Below are 24,217 nucleotides of genomic sequence, written 5' to 3' on the forward strand. Positions count from 1 at the left end.
CTCCTTTCATCAGACATTTATTTTCATTTTGACTAAAGATGCAGGATATAAAGGATCATGTGTTCTCCTGAAACGTCACAAAGAAAAAAAAATTTCTTATGCTTGTAATAACCGTAAACTACAGGAAAATAATTCCAGTACTGTATACTTTACTATTTACATTTCAGAAAACCGGTATCAATTTTGCTACGCCCCTTGTGGGTACATACTTACATGTTATTTACCACGGCTACAGATATCTTAATCTCAGGGGATAGGTTCTTTGTTTGAGAATTCCAAATAAGAAAGCGTTTTATAGCCAAGAGGATATAGTTAAATGCGGATCTATATTCTGAGAACTATACAAAATACAGAGAAAAATATATAGCGACATTGAAATATATCGAAAATTTACATCGGTTACATTCTTCTTGAAAGGAAATCTTCTTCTTTCTCTTCGTAATTATGGAAAGGCTTTTTCTTCTTCTCTCTTGATTATAGAATAGGCTTCTTCTTCTTTGATTATGGAAAAGGCTTCTTCTTCTTTTCTTCTTTTGATTATGGAAATAAGCTTCTTCTTTAATTATGGAAAAGGCTTCTTCTTCTTTTCTTCTTTGATTATGGAAAAGCTTCTTCTTCTTTTCCTTTTGATTATCGAATAGGCTTCTTCTTCTTTTGATTATGGAAAAGACTTCTTTTATTATTTCTTCTATATATAAGAAATCTAATTGGGTCGTCTCGCTTCCCTTTCTTTATACCTTATATATGTTTTCTTTCCCTTTCCCCGTTTCTTTGGCAAACGATACAAGCTATACTTATATAAAGGAGTAGGGTCGACTAAACTGACACTAGCGCCACCTCCTATGTAACAACCAATGGGGAATAACCAGGATCGCTAATAACAAGCGCTGCCAATGGCCCAGTGCGACTAAAAAAGAAGCGCAACCGTAAAGTGCTTCGGGGCGTCTAATTGACCACAGCGCCACCGGGGCACGGACAAATGCAAAAGCTGACGATGTTCTCCTCGTCAGAGAATCAAAAAGAAATTGAGATACATTTCTGAATTCATTTGCTCGCTTAATAAATTTCCTAAACGTTTCATATGCGGCTATATTCTTAATTCTTTTAAATTACTATATACATCATTCTATTTACTTCTATTATAGTATTTGAACTCTTCTTTTATATATTTCTCAATTTACTATAATATATATAATCCCTCTTCTCCGCTCCTAGTTTGTACAATGAGCTCTGCTCTTCTTTATATGGCGTGCTGCCATCTATCGTCGATTCCGAGAAACCATTCCTCCTTGCAACCTTCATTGTGTCATCGAAACTGGCACGTGACAATTTATACATCTGGATAAAGCTCGTGATGAATTTCTAGTTCCAAGACATGACAAAATGTATTTAATCGTCTCGTTAAACTCTGTAGGTGTGCACCAGTCATTTCAGGAATGACGTTAGCCACAAACAATGTGTGAAGCCCCCTCCACATGTCTGATATGGTCAATATTCGCAATGTATCATCATCTTAAACCTAGGTGTATTGGAACGGAAAAGGGACAGCCCAAAAATGAACATGTGGTGTGGTGCAATGCATAACAGACTTATTGACCTATTCTTTCTTCAAGAGCCAACCATCACAGTAAATGTGTTCCTGAACACTTTGAAACTTTAGATTCGAAACCTGTCAACTAGAAATGGTTTTATATTTCAATGGGATCCATCACACTCCTAAAAGTTGTTCATGAATATCTGGATACCAAATTTTCAAAGTGATGGATTGGGAGGAGTGGACCAACATGATATAACCTCACTGCTCTTCCTCATGTGGGATTATGGTAAGGACACAGTCAGTGTAACAGACACCCATTGATGATATTACATTAAAACCAAGGATAATTATTACTGTGGGAATGATCACTGAAGCACTTTTGTACCACGCAGACCACAGTGACATTAAAAATATTTAAACTGATAATTTCTACAACTGCACTGTCCCATAAAAGTTGTGTAGGAAAGTTTTTAATATTAATGCATATTTTGACATTCTGAGTTCATTTTTTTGTATTTTAGAACAAGAAAATAACCCCCTCCTGTGGCTATGTAACAATATTTTCAGCACGCACTCCCTTCCACCCAGTACATTCTGAAAACTGCATTTTTCTGTTTCATTAATGTGAAAGAAAATCATATACCTACCTTTCCTCCTCAGCAGCTGGATCCTCACTTTCAATCTTCACTTCAGTCTTTATAACTTCTTCAGGTTTAATTTCAATATTTTCATCACACTCTTCCAAAGTACTGACATTAAACTGTGTACTATAATCTCTCACATCCAAGTGTTTATTTTCCTGCTGTTCTGAGTCATTTCTTCCTTCACCAGTCTCCAAGCAGTCCTTGGGTGAGCTGCAACCAGGATTACCAGAGGCTTCAATATTCCTCTGGTCCACTAGTTCAGATTTAGTGTCTGTCGATGCTCCAGACTCCGAAGTGTCTGTGACTGTTGTCCCATGAAGAAAACTGGGATCAACCTCCAGAGGTTCAGTCTTGATTGAGCAACTCGCAAAGGTGAGGGCTGGCTCCTGAGACTGGGTTGAGTGGATATTGCGAAAATCTAGCTCCTGGTCACTTCCTGGCTCAATGTGTGGTGATGAAGGTGAGGCATTTGAAGCCTGCAAATACATTACGCATTTTAATTTGTTTTAAATGAATGAATGAATCAATCAAAATTGTTTGGTGAGTCAGTACATTAGGCCATTTCCTGCCTTCGATGTGTACAGGAAAATATCACCTTATCTAAAATTCTTATAAGACGTAAGCGAGTTACTAAAGATATATCTACGAAACTTACTTGTAAATGTTCTATTAATTTCGGTGGCCTCTGCCACCATCCACTTGGGAACTTGATGCTTTACTGTTAGGTTGACTTCCGGTTCCTGTTGTTGTTTCCTCGACTACCGCTAGGGGTGCTGGTGTAGTCATTTCATTTGCTGCACACACAAACCAATGAACAAAATAGCCAGTGCCCTAAGCAAACACAAGAGATCATTCCTTTCCCCACTAGACAACCCAGGTGTATATGATGCTCAGTGTGAGTGCAACTCACACTACATTGGCAGATCTGTCAATGAGCGTATACAACAGCACTTAGCAGATGCAAAATAATCCCAACCCACTACCGAACTAGCAAGGCACTTCAAGTTCCATAAACACAGGATCCAAAAAGTTTCAGTTAGGCACACATCACACACCCTAATCGACACCAAAATCAAAGAGAATCATGCAATTATGCACTTTCTGCACGAGCTGAATATCGACAGCGGTCAGGCTCATCATGTTTGGCTCCCACTATTACAACAGCTCAAACCCATCACGCGCAGCAGACGAAATGGATACACCAGCACCCCTAGCAGTAGTCAAGGAAACAACAACAGGAACCGGAAGTCAACCTAACAGTAAAGCATCGAGTTCCCAAGTGGATGGTGGCAGACGCCACCGAAATCAATAGAACATTTACAAGTAAGTTTCGCGGATATATATTTAGTAACTCGCTTAAAAACACCCTTGAGAAAAGTGAAAGGGTGTAAACAGACCTGCATAAGACAAATACAACATATTAGAAAGTAAGAATAAACTAAGAGCTTCCTCACAGACAGTGGAAGAGAGAAGCTCTTCTCAAAAAGCTAAAAACATTTGTTGAAACACTGTTATCTTAAGCCAACAGTGATGACAAACAGCTGGAAATATTAAAAGTCTGCTGGTGGAAAGCAAAATTGGCACGTTTAACAAGAATATGCCAAATACTTAAAACAACATTGCAAACACGACACATCCGAGGGTCCAGTCTTTGCAGCAAGTGGCCGTAGGTTAGATGGCTGTGTTCAATATGCAGTCGAGTAAGATAACTTCTTCTCGACGGGATCCTGTTACCACATCCCACTCTTCCTTGCCAAGTGTCGAGTTGACAAAGAAAAACATTCAGGACGTTAGCTGGCAGAAGGTGGATGAGAACATCGCCACCTGTATCAGCACACTTGGCAGCAGCACTGGCTGCTTCATTCCCCTTTATACCAACATGACTAGGGACCCAGCAGAAGCGGACATCGGCACTGGCAGATAAGAACACGAGTCGTCAAAAGATTCGCTGCACTAATGGATGCTGCGAATTCAGCAATTCGAGTGTCTGAAGCATGCTGGTCGAATCAGTGCAGACAAGGACTTTCTTCATTGTCCACTTTATGCATAGATAGGCTAATTGGAACTTGACCTACAGTTTTAAGTGGGATCCGAACCACTGTGCAATGTACCTCCACTGGGTATTGAACCCAGTAGCCCTTGATTACAAGGCAATGATGTTACAACTACTTGAGTGGGGAGGACCAGGATTTTGTTCCAAGACTGAATGAAAAAGGACAGTTCCTGGTCACAATGCAGCTGGGACAGGTAGATGACATTGGTAAGTTCAAAAGCAAAATTTGTCGCTAGTTAACATGATCATGGGTTTTAAACTAGGCATGGCAGAAAAATGTAGTTTAGGTGTAAGGCTTTTTGATGTTAGCAGAGGGTTGACAGCCTTGATACTACTCAGTATGCAATAATATTATTATTACAAATAACATGGTTCGCTCTCTTTCCTTATCAGAATTACAAGACAAATTGTAGTAAACAGTTACTGCAAATGAAAATAATTGTGTTATTTTTCTGATGATACTGGAAAAAAATAATGAGCTAACTAATTTTATTATGAATTATTTTATTAAGACATTGTTGTCCTGTATTGGTAAGGTTAATGCCATTGTGTGAGTACTAATAAGTCTAGCTTTGGTGAGAGAAGAGAGTAAGATAAAATGCATATTTCTGAAGAAAGTAGCACCAGAAAGGTGAACGTAGTTTACGTTAAGGATAGATGGGAAATATGTTTGGAATGCATTAGGCTTATTAAATATTCTACCTACATGGTGTATACACATTCACATAACTAGAGTAGTTTTGTTCATTTTTTGTAAATAGAATATAAAATAATGATATGTAATAATTTTCGATATCTCAATTTGACATATTAATATGCACATAATGCCAAAAAAAACAAAAAAAAACATTGCTACATTTTCTAACACACTTATCAAATGCACCCTCAATGATACTATTTTATCTTGAACTGTACCTAAAATTTAAAGTCTGGAATAATTCATTTCTCGTGAAATTCTAGCCTGATTTGATATATCACATCACCCTCTCTTTCCTTTGAAATTTTTGCGTTGAATTCAATATTGTGGTCAACAATATGCCGGACCTGTGCTTGACACACACAGCTAGGGATCTCCCTGTGCCTAACCTATTTCTTTCATGACCAGGATAACTCCCTTACATTTTGTATGGGGTGTTAAGAGACTTTGACTCGTCATAGTTCATGTAATGAGGCTTTTATCAGTCACATAGTTACACATATTATTTTGTATCTTCTGATCCGATTGACAAAGATTTTTTGATATGTTTTAGAGTATGGCATGAGAGACCAAATATATTTTTTTCACGAGTTTTGGTGATGACATGTTTTGAGATATTCAAAATCAAAGGTCAAGGTCACGTGACAAAATTATATTTTTATCCAAAGGTAGGCTTGTTATGTATCACTGGAAAGCTTGTTCAATTCCCTGTACAATAAGCTTTACTTGAGCTTCCCAGGCGAAATAGGGGCGAAGTTACAGCACATTTAGTATAGCTAAGTGGGCTCAAAAAGGGCATGCTAACTTTGACCTTGAATAATTTAACGATTACAAGACAAACGAAACTAAAAAATTTCATAGTTACTAAGTTCCATGCATAGTTTGAACTCCCCAAATTTCATGAAAATCGGAGATGGTCAGGTTGGAAATTGCACATATCTGTGTTGATTTGGCATGGAATGACTCCACAGCCTTCTATACTTTTTTCTTAGTTATCGTAATTATCGGAACTGTCTGCAAAGGCCAAAAATACCCAAAGTCATGAAACAAAAAATAATGCCTGCTTTGAACTACCCCTGCATAGGGGTTAGAAGAAAAAATATTGAAAGTTTTAAAAATGGTCAAGCAACCAGTGCTGGAACATTCTGTATGGACGGACCCATATGCATTCTGGACAGAAATTTTGGTCTCAGTACAATTTCTGTGAACTAAAAGTGGATAAACAACATAGTAATGCTTCTCCCACTTATTCAACATTTGTAACAATATTATGTGTACTCATATTAGTCGTAATTTGCGAGTGTTTTAGGGCCATTTGTCAAAAATATAGCTGTATGCCAGTGAAAACATTGGTTCACACACCCAATACTGGAAACTTTTGATATTTTTACTATGAAAAATATTACCTTTCTGATTTTTCAATATTATGTTTGACATGTATTGATTAATTATGCTGTGTAACAATTTTCATTGTGGTAAGTAAAACCTGGGATTCCCTATCAAACAATTAACCAAAGTTGGGTACTAATTTACTATTCCACAAACAGATTTCTTCATTTTTTACACAAGAACCTAATTACGGTAATAAGTTCCTTTAGCATTGTCTAACATCTGGAAGGTGTTTTCTGTCATGTAGGAATGTATCATAGCGGAAATTCATTATTTTTGTTGAAAATTAATTCTCTGACACACAATATCCTTTGGCATGTACATCTCTGTAGATTATCGCACATTCTGCTTGTGTTTTGTCGATTGCAGTGTAGAGTGAAAATGTAGACAGCAGATATTATTTTGCTCACAACTTGGTGAAGGATAAATTCACAGAACATAAACTTCATCTTGTTTATGAGCTGAAGTCGAAGTAGTGGCAAGTAGGCTATTTAGAAGATTCTATAGACTATAGAATGTTCTTTCACAAGGGAGCTTTTTTTTTTTTCGTACCTTTGCTGCCCTTGTTGCAGTCTCCCGTTTAAACAGAAATCTGTGACTTTGACGTCATCATCCACATTCCTTCCATATCTGCATCAAAAGGTCAACAGTTCCTAAGTTTTAGGAACGAAGGAAAGTTTTATTCAGCTGGGGGTGGAATGTACAGTAGGCACTATGATTGAATATTGTGTATTTTCTTTTTGTATAATATAAATATCTGTATCATCAAAACTAGTGTGTAGTATGTAATAAGGGATGGTGCCATTAGCAATTAACACTTCAAGAGATGTTTTAGAAGATACCTATGGAAAAATGTACTATTTGTGTGATATTTCTACATTTTATATTAACTTAATGACACCCCTCCTCCCCACACACAAATAATTTACCTTCACTTAACACTGTTAAACTTTTGAAAAATTAACTTGGTTTACAAAGCCCCCTGATAACCTGGAAGCCCGCCTTGGAGATCACTTATAGCTACGGGCCTGAGGGAAGTGAAGATAATAATGCATGGGGGCACGAGGACATGTCTAGAAAGTAAACTAAGGCTGTGTCCGAAAGGTGCAAGACCGTACTTGAAGTGAGCATACTTCGAGAATGGTCTCGCAGTGCAGTCTTGAAGTCATGGACTGGAAGTGAAAATCTTTCGAACTGCACTTCGACTGCGGTGCCAAATACGATCAGTAGATATAACCGAGGACACGTCGGTTTTCCACGTTTTAAACACTTGTTTTTCACCACAGAAATCACATAGCATTTGTAAATGCTCTAATACATACATTTCCACACACATTAGAAGAACTGCAACAGACAACTTGCTGGCTTTCTACCTCCGCAATTTCAAACAAATGAACAAGTCCACTTGTCACGTGACCGAGCCTCCAACTTTGTGTCCTCTGGCCTATGGTCTCGATACCTCGTGAACTTGACGCTTTCGAACTGTACTAAGTGACGTCACTTCCGTCAAAACCATACTTCAAGTATGTACTTTGTACCTTTCGGACAGAGCCGGACTTCCTTGATTTTTCTATTTTCAATCATTCTTGGTTGCACTCTTGTACCTAAAACGTAAATTCTTTATTTTCAATTTTACTTCTACTCCAAATACATCAAGTTCCACCTCCTCCGGCATGCATAACGAAGCTGAAGTGTAAATAATACTCTTTTTGCCCTGGTTGTTATTATTCTTGTTATAGATGTATGTGTGTGTGTGTAGATGTCCATCTTATTATTTTGTTTATTTCTTTTCTGGTTGATATCCTGATGTAAAATGGATTTTTCTGTATTCAGAACTTTTCAAATAAATAAAATAAAATACGTCCATAGTTTCTTTTGTTTGTTCTTATGATCGACACACAATTCCATGGACACCCACATTCACGGTACAGTTCTACAAACTTTATGTTGTCGGACTTGGATCACCTCCTATTCATGGTTGATTCTTTTAAATATAATTACAATAAATAAGCTAACTCCCAACACTACCACAACACAGACTTTAAACCCTCCTCAGAAAGCGTTTACATTGATCGAATGGTATGTTGAGTTTACATGTGAGTGAAAAAATTGATGGGGGAGGAAGCAACTCGGTCGAGTTGCTGTCCTCCTTGGACAGTCATTCGACTGTCCTCACTACTGGAGCGAGTACTGGCTCCAGTATTCTCCCCAGTTGTATACATTGGTCGAGTATACGGGAGAGTAGCTGGAGCGAGCGGGGTAAAGTGAGAGTAGTCAGGAAATTATCTGAATGGTGAATGCTTCCTGGAAGGAGATGATCGACGTATAAACAAACTAGCAACTTCTAACAAATTTGAGTGAAATAAAATCTCCAGTTCGAGAGAGAATTTTCAGTGGACTACCTTCAGTCTGCAGACTGACCTCTCCTACTAACCAAGTGCCCTTTGTCCAGAAGTCCGACCAAAGGTTCGAAGGAGCACACTTTCGGACAGCCTGAGAATCACAGTCATTTGGGCCAGCCTGCTTCACACAGCCACCATTCAACCATCAGTTGCACTCCTCCTTGAGGGTCCTTACGAGAAGCCACCTGTCACTCTGACTCCATTTCTCACATCCTCACTGCTGCCATATTGAGCATGTTCAGTCCAGTGCTGTTCGTACCAAATGTAATATATCACATGCAGTATCTTGAAAACAAATAACCGAAATTAATGATATCTCAGCCCTCACCTTATACTTCAAGTCATTCATTTCCCCAATAGTAGAATACTGCTCTCCAGTCTGGTTTATGACATGTCCACTCAGACCTCTAGAATCGATTCTGTTCTTAACTTTTTCCTGGCTATAGTTCGTTATAGGGTTCCCTCATTATGTAAATTTTCAACACCACATCACCTGTCCTATCTACACTTACAGACTCCATATCAGTGCTGTTTACTGAAGGATTTCAGGTATTTTTACATAATTGTCAATGGCAAAATCCGTTGCAACATGCTCCTCCAGGAATTCCACTTTCGAGTGCCTATGCTCGCAACATGCAATACAAATCTGTTTTACACAGAAAATCCTAGACTGGAAATTCATGCTGATGGATTTTCCACAGAGTACGCCTTTCGGTGTACTATCAGAACACATTTTGCTAAATAATATTTAATTGCGTTATATTGAATTATGCCAATGCCTTGTGTTGTTTTCATTTTTGATCTTTTCATTGTTGATGATTTGTGTAAAATGGCTACGTGCTGTATCTGAAATTTTCTCAATAAATAAATAAAATAAATAGATATGTTAAAATTAATTTCACGAATACGAATCTCACCAATCAATTTTGCAGAAAATTCCAAGTGTTCAATATGTCACTTGCCTGTATTCAAACTTGAAAAATATAAGTTGAATCCAAGGCTTTGATTGATTCTAATCACGAAGATGTGAATGAGTGATAACATGATGAAGGGACATTCACAAAGAACACCCATGCGCAGGCTGGGATTCGAAAGTGAGACCCCTGGCAGCATCATAGCACCCTGTGATAACAACAGGGGTTGGCAGATGCAGCATGCATTGGGGGACAGTGCAGTGGAACCTCGATTTTACGTTTATCAGGGAACCAGGCTGAAAAAACATAAAATGCGAGAAGATGTGAAACGGGAAAATTTTAAAGCATTTTGCTCTATTGGGACCACAAATATTGAATGTATAATGTGGAAAAATGTAAAACCGGGGAAAGTAAAATCGGTATTCCACTGTACTATGTTTCCCAGAAACTGCATATGTTTTCATTCATACCCAATAATATCTGTAGAAATTATATGGGTGGTTCCATACTTTGGTCACACTGTATGTATAATACCCAACAGCTGCTAAACTTGATTTGCACTGATGTTGTGTGAAAGGATGAACTAACTGATACTTGCTACATGAATCTTTAATTTGAAAATCTAATTTAAAATCAAATGTGACAAAGATGCTGTTTTTGTATGCGGCCCTGATGGACCAAAATGTGTATGTCTGTGGACTGAGCTGAGTTTGTCTAATTTTGCACGAGAAAGAAAATGAGCTTACTCACTGCACGTCGTGTTGTAGTATAAACCCTTTGCCTTTGGAGTGGAGGACCATAATATTGTATTCCATTGGGTTGACTCAACTCGGATGTTTAGTGGAATGACACCCACTGATATGAAACGATGATATATTGATCGCTGTTTTACCTGCGTGGAATCGTCTCTGCCAGTGCAGGTAAACAGCGATAGCAAAAGATCAGGCGAGGCCAGGCCGGCTCGGTAGCTCAGTGGTAGAGCAATGGCACGGTATGCCAGAGATCAGGTTTGAGTCCTGGTAGAGCCTGCATTTTTCGCTGAAAACTTGTACGCAGTACATCTCCTTTGTGTGCCTAATCTTCAATAAAAGATTACATGTTTATATAAATTTGCTACAATATAAAGCAGTGGACAGAATGAAGTACCACACACACTCTGCCATATTGTATCGTGTGCACTGATCGAGAGTCACTCTCTGGGTTCGAGAGTATGCATTGCCCTGACATCTATTGATAAAAAGGACAAACATATCAATTGTGATCCGGGACATATTCCTCCCTCTTGGTCAAACTAGGTTTCACCAACTAAATTCACATATCTCCATCATTATTGCCCTGAGGGAGTGGAACTAGTATGTGAATCGATCTCTTGAAGATCCCTGAAGTGGTATGTACCGTGGTCACTCGCACAGAGCCGTCTCTTTCTGGTTGAACGTTGGTGACTTTTCCAAATTTCCATGATAGGGGATGTAAATGGTCATCTTTAATGACAACTATCAAACCTGGTTTGAAGTTTTCTTGTCCACTGGTCCACTTGGAATGTTGCTGAAGACCATTTAAATACTCCTTGGACCATTTCTGCAAAATGTTTTGATGAAAGCTTTGTAGTCTCTGCCATCTGGACAGTCGATTTCCTGGGAAGTCAGCGAGGTCTAGCTTGGGAAAGGAAGTAAGGGATGAACCAATGAGAAAATGTCCAGGAGTGAGAGCACTTAAATCTTCTGGATCGTTGGTTAAAACAGTCAAAGGTCTTGAATTTAGGCATGCTTCAATTTGGGTGAGTAAGGTTGCAAATTCCTAAAAAATCAGTGTTGAATTTCCTATTACCCTCACCAAATGATATTTCATGAAGTGAATTTCACTCTCCCATATTCCTCCGAAATGTGGTGAATTAGGTGGAATGAAATGCCACTGGAAGAATTCAGCACTTGCGTACTCATGAATATTTTGTGTGAATTCCTGTGACAAAAATAAGCTATATAGCTTTTTCAGTTCGTTCCTTGCTCTTACAATTCAGTACTGTTAACGGAGTGACGACAACAATAACTGTGGTCCTGTATGAAGCTGTCTCAAGTGTTCCGCTTCTATTATGGGCTGTGTCAGGTGACCCTTCGAATAATTTGATGTTTTGTATCATAAGTCAAATTGCTATTCTTGAGTCTTCCTCCAACACGAAGAAGGTTGTTGTCCAAAAATGGATGCAGGCTCTAACTAACTAACTAACTCTCTAGCCTTCTTAAACCCGAAGGTTCATGGTTGAAGAACACATGATGGTGTAAAATTATTTTAATAAACATACATGCACCAACGGAAGATAAAGATGATAATACTAAAGATGATTTTTATACAGAGTTAGAACAGGTCTTTGATACATTTTCTCAGTATGATATGAAAATTCTGTTAGGTGACTGTAATGCACAGATTGGCAAAGAAGAGACATTTAAACCCACGATTGGTAAAGAAAGTCTTCATGAATTAAGTAATGATAATGGTATAAGATTGATTACTTTTGCAACCTCAAAGAATTGAATTGTGAAAAGTACCACTTTTAAACATAAAGATATCCATAAATATACCTGGTCTTCTCCAGATGGTAAAACTCATAATCAGATAGATCATATTCTCATTGATAACAGAAGGCATACTAGTATAATTGACGTTCGTACACATAGAGGTGCTGACTGTGCCAGTGACCATTATTTAGTAATTGCTAAATTAAGAGAAAGACTCTCAGTGATAAATCATAAGCAACAAAATCTAAAGGTTATAAAATTTGATACAGGAAAGTTTACTGATGAAAGAATTAAGAAAGATTACCAAATTAAACTGTCAAATGTGCTGTTGGCTGCAATTTGTCTGTGCCATTGAAGAGCTTGAAATTCAGACTTGTAACTTGATAGCTGAACAGTCTTGATGCATGTATGCAATGCTGATTGCACATCCTTTGTTGAAAGACTTCCCTTTACTTTGTTGTCGACCTTTCTGCAGTTATGTATGAATCGCTGATAGAAAGCTATCACTCGAGTTCATTTCGATAATTTGGAGAACCCTTTGATTGTTTGCTCAAGTGAATTCTGGCAAATTGATACTGCTGTTATGCTTATTTCATCCGAAATTTCTACTTTCCTTGGCTGTTGTGTAAGTGGCCAATGTTCTTCTGTATCTGTTAACCAATGTGGCCCATGCCACCATACATGGTTGGTTATGTTGTACTGAAGTGGGTTCGATACCTCTATCTGGGTCTATTCTTGGTATAATGTTTGGTACTTTCATCTGAATTTGCATGCTGTGGAATGCTACCAAATTTTACTATAACTACAACTACTTGTCTAGAAATGTAGATTGCTATTAACTACTTAATTGTACCTGCAGTACACTTAATGGAATTATCACAAGGTAACCAACTTACATGCACAAAAAAGAACTAAACATGTGCTAAAAACAGCCAAAATATGAACTGATTTATTTTATAAAAATTAACTTAACTTTCCACTGGTATATTAAGCTCCATATAGGATGTAAATTTATGAGCGACTTATTGAACACAATCATAGAAACTGATCTTGTTATTTACTATGCTATGCATGAGACGTGTTCAAAATTAGAGTGAACTTTCCTACAAAAACTTTATTGCACATTTTACAACATTTTAAGCACCGTTCCCTTCATCCTCTACTTGTGATATACTGTTCCCAACATTCATTCCATTGTTACCGCTTCCTTGAATGCACTTACCAGGATGGAATGCAACTTTCTTATCACTTTGTCTTGAGTCTCCTCTGAGGTTTGAAGATGACGTCCTTTCAAACTGGTTTTAAGTTTGGAAAATATAATCTGCTGGAGGAGTGTGCAAGTCGACATATTGTCACGGTGCAATGTTTAATTCTAGTCCCCACCAACTCAGGTAATTGTCATATCCTGCACCAATGAAATCGTCAAATATGAATATCACCTTGATCACTGACTGACTCATCCATACTTTCTTTGAAACTGACACAACACACCTGTTGTTTTTCAGTCAAAATTTGATTCCAGGATCCAATGTTGATGTGACGATTTTCACGATTGATTGATTGATTGATTTATGAGTTTTTTTAGTGCACTTTATGCACAGAAAGGCTAATCGGGAATGGACCTAGAGTTCAAAGTCGGGTCTGAACCGCTATGTGTTTCCACCATGTATTGAACCCTGGGACAGATAAAGATGAACAATAAAATGCTAGGGTTAGAAAATTACTTGAAGAATCATATTCAAATAGTAGTGATGACAACGTGACAGGAAATAATGAATAAAGTGATGGTCCACTCCTCAAGTACAGTGAAGAAACTGAAGTGATCCTGATTATGATGTAATCTGATCTGAGTCTGAATGTGATTCACCATTCGAAAATGTAAAGCTGGGAATGAAAAAAATGAAGCATTGGGTAAACCTACTGGCATTTGCCATACCTTCCATTGCAGATCTACTCTGCACTGCCCAACCCTATACACAGCACCACCAGTTGGCCTTCCTGCCCATTGCTGATGCACATGGTGCTGTTCAGACTGATGATAATCACACAAATCCAAGCGATATAGATCTACATTTTATCTTACTTCAAGAAATGATAGTGTGTACTAAAAATAACTATTAATGGAATATATGTCCAAGGTCTCCAAAAATTCATCCTCCAGCTGGAAATACTGTATTTTGCAAATTACAGTAGTATACATTTTCGAACTGTAATATTCATTTCCACCTAACTGATATCTATTGGTTTTGAAATAATATCAGAAGATATTATATACGTTCTATAACATTTAACTAGCCATCAAACAAATAAAAAACTTTGTTTATTTTTTTTAAAAAGAAATCCAAAACCCTACACTTTTATTTTTTCCCCCCAAAACCCAGATTAAAAAAATTATTTTTTTCTACATAATGGCACTAAAGAAACTATTGAAATACATATTTATAAAATGATAAGAAGATAAATTAGTAACACCAAACATAAAAATTATGAAAATATAATAATTAAGAAGAATTTTAAGAAAGATAAAATTGAGTTCTAAATTTAATGAGGGTTTTGTGCTTATTTTCTCACACAAGGTTTTATACTGTAGGGTTAAACTACTTGTAGGACTATAATCTGTTCATAGTCTTTCCTGTATGCTTGGTTAAACAATTTAAATTTTGCAGCAAAATTTCATGCACATGTGTGTTCTGCAGTTATCAGATGAACAGTTTGAGACACATGTCATAGCAGAACAAGGAAATGACACTTTGTTGCCAAAACCTACCACTTGGTTGATTGAATTGAATTGACGATTTTAGTCCACTTTATGCACAGAAAGGATAACCAGAACTGGAACTACAGTTTAAAGTAGAATTCGAACCACTGTGCCTCCACCAGGTATCAAACCCGGAACCCCTTGATTACAAGGTGATGACGTTACCACTCCACCATAAGGGGAGGCACATACAACTTGATGTACTCAGTAGCTGCAGCATGCTCTCTCCGCCAGCTGGTGTGCTAGTTTTAGAATTTTTCCAACAGATTTCATCAATGACCAATAACATGAACTTATTCTTTTTTTTGCAGTTTTGTGTATCAAAATAATTTAATGCAATAGTGTACTTTGTTTGAAAGATCAAACTAAAGAGTGTAATAACACAGTTATAATGATCTACAATATTAATATATTTTGCTGGAAATGTTCTTCTATGCTCAATTAATCAACATCTTGTTTTTAAGATTAGGATTACAATATAAAAGAAAATATTTTTCCAGATTTTTGGGTACCACACCCATCTTACTGTCAGGGAGTGTTCTTTTCTTTATATATGGAAAACATTCTTTCTGTCTCACAAGATGCTGCTGGGCAGCATTTCAAAGTTTCAATGTCAGTCGTGGATTGATTTGATTTGCTGTTTTTAAGTCCACTTTGCGCACAGTAAAGCTAATCGGGACAGGACCTACAGTTTATAGTGAAATCTGAACCACTATGTGCCTCCACCGAGTATCGAACCCGGGACCCCTTGATTACAATGAAATGATCAGGGCTCGAAAAATCCCGGTCGCCAGGGCGACTAAAAGTTTCAGCCTGGTGACTGTGATCTTATGCTGTAATATGTACGAAATTTTGATGATTCTAAGTTCAAAAAGCAGCACAGCGTAAGTTAGCAAATTATTATGTATTTTTTTTAATCAACGTTGTGAACATTCCAGTGTGTCAGTAATAATTTCTTACTCTTTGACCACCAAACACCCCATTTCCTGTTTTCTCGAATGATGTTGCGATGTTTTGAATACCGTGATGCTCAGTTTCTTATACAGTGTGTTTCAAAAGTTGCACAACCCAAACTTTGAAAATGTATATCATGAAAACCGCAAGAGATATTTACACCGGGTTTTCTGCATTATAAAGTCTCACCCATTCAGATATTTTTCAATGCTTAACATTATCAGTTTTCTCCATACAGAAAATTTAGATCATCAGACATCTAATTTCTTACGTATTTTTCTTATTCAAAAGTGCATGTCTGGAAAAATTTTAACGTTAAACGTTAAAATTTTTCCAGACATGCACTTTTGAATAAGAAAAATACGTAAGAAATTAGATGTCTGATGACTGATGCTATGTCAATCTGTCATTTGCGACCAATATTGGTCATGTCCAACATTTGATGGATTTTTATTGGCGATTTTATGGGTTGAGTGAAAAAGTACCATTTTTGGGACATATATGGCAATGCTAGCAGGTCAAAATATTGTCAACAGACGCACGCCATATGTGCCTTAGTATTGGCTATACATTTACATGAAAAATCATAAACCAAGATTTTGTGCCGAAATTGGACTCCTGAGAGAATCCTAGTCTGTATCTGGTTGCACTGAATTCTCTTCACTCACTTTTGACGCTACTATGCCTGTTCTTTTAATTGATTCGGCATGGCGTATTCTTTGGAGCAGCGCGTGTGCATTGCTGAAGAGTATTTTACTACTCATTCTTACACTCATGTGCAAAAGGTTTTCCAAGAAAAATCCCTTGCTTCTGCTGTACCTCACAAAGCAACTGTTTTACGATTAGTCAAACACCAACAAATGATCTCACAAATTGTTAAGAGTTGGTATTATTATTAAAGATTAGTCACACACAGGAGATGTACTACGTAGAAATTTTGAGCGAAAAATGCAGACTCAACCTGGACTCGAACCTGGTCTCTGGCATACCATACGATTTCTCTATCTACTGAACCGGCCTGGCCTCGCCTGATTTTTCGCTGTCGCTGTTTTACCTGCGTGGAATCTTCTCTGCCAGTGCTACCGCAATAGGATCTGTTGCTTTTGAAATACAGTAGACTTCGACGTTGCCTGGTTCCTCCCAGCGTAGAGATGTTAATTATTGAAGATCAGGCACACACAGGAAATGTACTACGTACAAAATTTTCAGCGATAAATGCATTAACATCTCTATGCTGGGAGGAACCAAGCAATGTCGAAGTCTACTGTGTTTCAAAAGCAACAGATCCTATTGCGGTAGCACTGGCAGAGAAGATTCCACGCAGGTAAAACAGCGACAGCAAAAAATCAGGCGAGGCCAGGCCGGCTCAGTAGCTCAGTGGTTAGAGCAATGGCACGATATATCAGAGACCAGTGTTCGAGTCCTGGTCGAACCTGCATTTTTCGCTGAAAATTTCTACATTGGTATATATTGTTGAAAATCAATTCTCAGATGTTTTCAGCAAATTAACAATATTTTTTAAAATAATGTAATTGCTTTTATTTGGATACATGCTAACATAATTTTATTAACCCAGTGATAACATATATGATTAGTTTAGTGCAGAAAACCTGGTGTAAATACCTCTTACGGTTTTCATGATATACATCTTCAAAGTTTGGGTTGTGCAACTTTTGAAACACTACATAGTATGCACAATTGCTAGTAGGTAGTTTCCTGGCGCCTGATTTCCAGAGCTGGCACCTAGCTTTGAATAAATTTTTTCGAGCACTGGAAATGATGCTACGACTGCGCCATCGGGGAGGCCCGTCAGTCGTGGGAATTAAACAAAATTCTTCTGCAGAGTCACCATGCAATAACAAATTCACCCATACCAACAACTGTAAATTTTAGTTAATGGATTCAATGAGCAACAAAATGTAACATCCAGGACAATATGGAATGCATCGAGAGCAAACTGTATGCGATGTAATACTGAATGACAGTGTTAACTAACACTACACAAAATCTCACTGCTTTGACACTCAAGATATAAACTAAAAAACGTAGTTCCTCATGTTATATTATGCATCACTAATACTACAAATGTAAGAATTTTTAGTGATCATGACATCTACAAAAATGCAATTTCTTTAAATTTGTATTCGAGGCATTTATCTGTAGGTTGGCTGCTTCCATTAGGATAATTTCCACTGTCATGCTATACTGCTAATTTCTGATCTAGAATTCTCAAGAAAATCAAGTAAAAGTTGCAAAAGTGTACAACATAATACATAGGCATGAAGAATTATGTACAAAAAAATTAGCCAAAATCAACAAGTAGGGCTACACAAACAAACTATATTTTATTGATTTAAAGATATGAATGTGATAGATGATATTTGTACAACCAAATGTTATTCAACCTGATTAAATTCAAGATCTAAAAGCTTTCTCAAAGTACGTAAACTTCCACACATCATGCACTGTCAGTGCTTTCTCAAATGCTATTATTGCCATATGTTGGGTATGTATCAAGTTTTCCATAAGTATAACATCTTATATCAAGTCCATCACTATAGAAATGGAGATCCCGAAAGTTTGATACCAGAATTGAAACTAAAAATTTGTTCCAAACTCTATTTTTAGAAATCATTTACTGAGTTTCCAGAACCTGAACAGTGATAGTTCAAAAGGTAGTTTTCTGCACTATACGAGGGCCACTATTTATATTTTGAGCCTTGGCAACACTGATTGAAGTTAGGCGCGATTTGACGTTTGCACGGAATCGTCTGGCATTATTGACCATAACGTACTTCACATGTTTTGTCAATAGCTTGATTTGTGTTGTTTATGTTGCCTTGGAGATTGCGCGACATCAATAAAATGGAATTAACTCGTGAACATTTTTGTGCGATGATTTTTTACGTGATTCGACGTGGATTATCAAGACAAGAGTGCATCGATCAACTTACTTCCACATTTGGCAATGAAGCCCCATCCTTTGCCACTGTGAAACGCTGGTATAACGAATTTAATCGTGGCCGCCATTCGCTCACCGACGAGATTCGCGAAGGTCATCCAAAATCAGTTGTTGTTCAAGAAAACATTGATGCTGTGCAAAACCTAATACTGCAAGATCGTCATGAAACATACTGTGAGATTGAGGCAACCATAGGCATTAGTTCCACCAGCATATATAAAATATTACATGATCATTTAGCTGTGAGAAAGGTATGTTCTCGTTGGATCCCACACAATTTGACAAAAACTCAAAAAGACGCTCGCGTCAATTGGTGAAAACAAATGCTCAATAAATACAATCGTGGTGCTTCAAAAGACGTATATAAGATTGTAACAGGTGACGAATCATGGATATATGCATATGAGCCGGAACGTAAACAGCAGTCGACTGTATGGGTGTTTCAAGATGAACCCAATCCAACAAAAGTTGTTCGCGCTCGAAGCACATTGAAACAAATGGTCGCCTGTTTTTTCGGGAAAACTGGTCATGTGGCAACTGTGCCTTTAGAGGAACGTGGAACGGTCAACTCTGAATGGTACACAACAATTTGTTTGCCAGAGGTCTTCGGTCAAATACGGAAAACAAACAAACGCCGTCGGATCATTCTTCATCAAGACAATGCCAGCTGTCACACATCTCGTCTAACAACCGACTTTATGAACAGTCAAAAAATCGAATTGATGGGTCATCCGCCGTACAGTCCTGATTTGGCACCCAATGACTTCTTCTTGTTCCCGAATGTCAAGAATAAATTGCGTGGACAACGATTTTCGTCTGCGGAAGACGCCGTTGATGCGTTCAAAAATCATATTATGGAGGTGTCTCAAGAAGATTGGAAAAACTGCTTTGACAAATGGTTCGAACGAATGCAAAAGTGTATTGACCATAAAGGAGAATACTTCGAAAACCAATAAAGCAGTTTTCAATGCCAAATTTCTGTCTTTTCATTGTTAGGCTCAAAATATAAATAGTGACCCTCGTATGCATGGAAAATTTCATTCCAGATATTAGAAAACAATCACTTCAGGGAAGCATTGCATATGTAGTGAGTCTCGCTGCCGAGTCTTCCACGGAGCGGTGACCAACCTGCTGGGCAATGGGAGCATGCCTGCCGGCATTCGGACACTCAGCTTTACCCTAACTTTGGGACGGGATGTGTCAGTGCTTCAGTCTCCAGATAGCCAGTGTGCACATGTTTGTGATGGTTTTGTTTTGTTTTAGTTTATGTATTACTGGTGCTTTTGTGCAGTCTAATAATGCCATGCTATGCGTACAATTTACAACAACGAATTTTCATGTATGACTCTTACGTCATTATGCATTCTTGTAGGGAAGGAAGCTAGAAGGCATTTTGCAGCAGAATTTCCATATGTTCCTGTTCCACAGAGAGACAGTGTTTCAAAACTTGTGAAGAATTGAAAGAAAATATGAGGAGAGAAATTGAAGCAATTTCTGAAGAGGAACTGATACGTGTTAGTGGAAATTTTCCAAAAAGATGGGGAAAGAAATTTATATCTTCGGAACCAAGGGAGATAAACTGACGATACATGGCTAGTTTTCTTCAGCGTGGAAGGGACTACAAGCTAATGTAAGAGGTGTTGCGGCCAAGTTGTGTCCACAGTGAAACTAAATGCGAAAAGGCACATACAAGCCCATGAGAACTCAGCGAACAACTGCAGTGCTTTGAAAATAATGGATTCTCTCCATGAAACATTAACCCCTGAGCCACCGAGTCATTTACAAGGATAGCCTGATGGTAAGCATCCTGGTGCCAACAGGGGCGAACCACGATCACAAATACAGGTTGCAAGGGGTGCAGAAGAGTTAAGATTCGGAAGGTTGAACTAGCGTTAATGCACTAACAAAGCCAGGATGAGAAAAGACAAAGGCAAGGTTAACCATGCATGGAGAGTTCTCAGGTTCGAGTCACGATATGGTCATTCAGTGCACATGCATATCTAGCCCACACAAACTCAACATGCAAGTGCAGGGGTTAGAAAATAATATATTATCCTGACCTGAATCGCTAACCACTAAGCCCGCAAGTTGGGTACCTTTTCTCGCAAGAATCCAAGGTTAAGAATTCGCAAAGTAAGGATAGCTAACAGTAAGCATCCCGTTGCCAGGAGGAGTGAACCACGATTGCAACTGCAGGTTGCAGGGGTGCGGAAAGTTGAACGTGCATCAACACGCTAACCAATAAGCTAGGATGAGAAAAGACAAATGTGGCAACAAGCATGCCAGGTGGGAGATCAGTAGGTCACGAAATGAGTGCTGTGTGCACATGCAAACTTCACCCAGAAGGGCAGGGTCATGAAGAAGCTCTGCGTGTCCAGTGCCAGAGTCAGCGTAAAGCTGTGGGTTTGAATGCTGGAAGGTGTGCTCCCACTTCCCAGCACACTGGCCACCACTCGACAGACAACTAGACTGTGAGAGGCACTGTAGAATTCAAGATGTGATACATGTGCCTGAATTACATCTCTGCACACAAACATACACACAGTTTATGATTATTATGATCCTGGTAAAACATCTACTGAATTTTTTGCCTGGGCAGGACCCTTTCTTAAATGCTTATAAAGACTTCTCTTTCTGGTAAAACCTTTGTTGCACGCAGGACAAAAAAAGGCTTTCTCTCCACTATGAATTCTAGAATGAGTTTTAAGATCCCCTTTCCGTGCAAATGACCTGTAGCATGTCGAACATTCAAATGGCTTTTGCCCAGTGTGAATTCTTAAATGCTTCCTCATATAATCCTTCCTTGTAAATGCTTTGTTGCATGTTGCACAGGCATAAGTTTTCTTTCCAGTGTGGGATGCTGAATGTTTTTTTAGATCATCACTCCTTAAAAAAGCTTTGTTGCATGTTGAACACACAAATGTTTTCTCACCACTGTGAATTTGTGAATGTTTTTTAACATCACTCTTCCTTGCGAAGGATTTATTACAAATTGAACACAAAAATGGTTTCTCTCCTGTATGAATTCTCATGTGAGTTTCTAAGTGATCTCTGCGACCAAACACTTTGCAGCATTCTGAACACGAAAATACATTCTTGGGTGTTAAAGATGGAAGAAGAAGCCCTTCTCTAACATCTAATTGTTCGTTAGGTCCATTTTCCAACACCGAGCCATCAGTTGTAGATTCCTCCAAGCACCATTGTGTAGGCTCAACTTCTGACAATTTACCCTGATAACACGTTTTGTTTGAAGAATTTTCTTGGAACTGTGAATTATCATCCGTATCCTCATGTCCTTGATATTCTCTTCCTATATCACAGCTTTGCAATGAGTACCTGCAAGTCAAATTAGGTAATTAAAAAGTTTTGCAATGAGAACATTCTGTGTCCACTGGCAAGCCCATCTACAACTTTGCATTTGTTTCCTAAAGTACCTTAAGCATATGAAAAAAAATCCAGAGTTATAGCATTTTGAAAAATTCAGTTTTCTTTTAATAAACTCATATAGTTCAACCACCATTTCTGCTACTAAATAGGTTCCAGACATTGGAAACATGTTAATTTTGAAACTCTTGGGAAATCGAAAGTTTCAATGATTTTGAACATTTTTTCACAACAGTTGATTTTTCTTCCACAGTACATTTCCCTAGTTTCATTAATGTAAATTTTGTTATGGAAAAATAAATGCTAAAAAATATTCCTGCACAATGTCCTGCCGATGTAAGCTGTGGATTCATATGCGTGATTTCTTGAAATTTTAAAAACATACAGAACTAAGAAATTATTCATAATTGGGAAAAGAGATGCAGTAGTATATAAATATGGAGAAACTAGTACTCACTTTATCCGTGAAACTGTTTTTTCTTCTTTGTTCTATTAATTTCAATAGCCGCTGCCACCACAGTTCCGAGGATAAAGTGAGTACTAGTTGCTCCGTATTTATAAGAAATTATATTATGTGATAATGCCTCAGCTTATAAAATCTGAGCCTTCTAAATAAATTCTTGATTGCTTATAATGGCCATAAACTGAGACTTGAATCCATATTCTGAATATAGAGAAAATGGATATTTTCACTTCCATATTGAGTATTGTATTTCTAATGAAAAATCTTTCTTGACAATTGGGTACACACACGGGAGATGTACTGTGTAGAAATATCAGCAAAAAACACAGACCCGACCAGGACTCAGTTGGCAGACCACTAGCACTGCATGCCACAGATGTTTGCTCAATTCCTCATGAAGCAGGTATTTTTCACTGAAATTTCAATAGCAAGAAATGATCATCGATTAATTATCAAAAGGAGATGAAGGATAGTAGTTATGTCTTGAGATAAGAGGAATAATGGGAACAAAAATTGAAAATAGAACACACAAAAAATATAAACATACTTGTGCGATTACATGAAACAGATAGCTCACAACCAGATAGATCTTTCCATCCACTAAATGAATTAGTTTCTGAGTAATCAATCAATAGATATTGGTTGATCACTAGAAGAGACAAAGGAAAGGGTTGATCAAGAATTCAGACTTCTTTCAAGTCTCCAAAATGCCCTATTTGTAGTTGGAATAGCTTCAAGATAACATAATGTAGTCCTGTCCACATAAAGTAGCACATTTCATAAGGTTGGTTAGTTGAAGAATATCTGAACAATTCCACGCAAAAAATTGAAGGATGGCTCTTTTTAATCAATAATGCACTTGTATATAATGACAAACATTTTGCCAGAGAAAGAATCTGCAACTTTTCATTCCTAAAAAGAAAATATACATGGGGCAGGTCCGTACCTATGGGGGAGGCCATGCCCCCCCCCCCTTGAGCCATGAAATATTTTGATGCAAACCTAGAAAAATAACATGGATAATTTTTAAGATTTTGCAAGAATTTAGATTTTCTTCTTGTATAAATCAATGGGTTGTTTGGAGAGAGGCAGACTCCAGAAGTCTGCACTCTACTATATTTAGTAATTTTAGTTTTATAACCATTTATGTGAAGCTACTAAATGTTCCATTTTGGTCGAGACAGTTCACCATATTTACTCCCCGTTTTGACTTTCTTTGAACTGCAGTCTTGATGAGAAAATGTCCTCTTTTTGTGGTTAATTCACATTCAAGGTACGAAGTCCCATGGCGGAAGGGGGATCTCCCACATTCCCACCAAGGATCTTTTTCTATTAAAAATGTTCCCCCATTAAAATTTTCCCAAGGGTAAGAGTTTGTGTTATAACAACAAAGATGAGCAAATTAGTTTGGACGTCAAACATACAAGGTAGAATCAAAAAGTAAGGTAACAAGTGCCCTGAAAATGTACTTTACTAAGAATAACATCATAAACACATGCAAAGAATGATGTCAGCCTGTGTGTGAATGTATGTTGCATACACCTGTT

At 37.7% G+C, this 24,217-nt stretch overlaps 1 protein-coding gene across 5 annotated transcripts in view; it reads right to left on the bottom strand.

Moving 5' to 3' along the window:
• LOC145989709 (uncharacterized) overlaps positions 1-24,217 on the bottom strand; it is a 50,008-nt gene that overhangs the window by 10,869 nt on the left and 14,922 nt on the right. For 4 of the 5 annotated variants that reach the window (XM_083124952.1, XM_083124951.1, XM_083124953.1 and 1 more), the window contains one exon: positions 20,027-22,159. The exons of the other annotated variant lie outside the window; for it this stretch is intronic. In XM_083124952.1, coding sequence (XP_082981078.1) covers positions 21,379-22,159 — 781 coding nt within the window. In that variant the 3' untranslated portion in view covers positions 20,027-21,378. Of the gene's footprint in view, positions 1-20,026; positions 22,160-24,217 lie in introns of those variants that run through there. 5 annotated transcript variants of the gene reach the window in all.

This window comes from Lepisma saccharinum, chromosome 7 (assembly GCF_977018435.1).
Source record: "Lepisma saccharinum chromosome 7, izLepSacc3.1, whole genome shotgun sequence".
Classification (NCBI taxonomy): Eukaryota; Metazoa; Arthropoda; class Insecta; order Zygentoma; family Lepismatidae; genus Lepisma; species Lepisma saccharinum.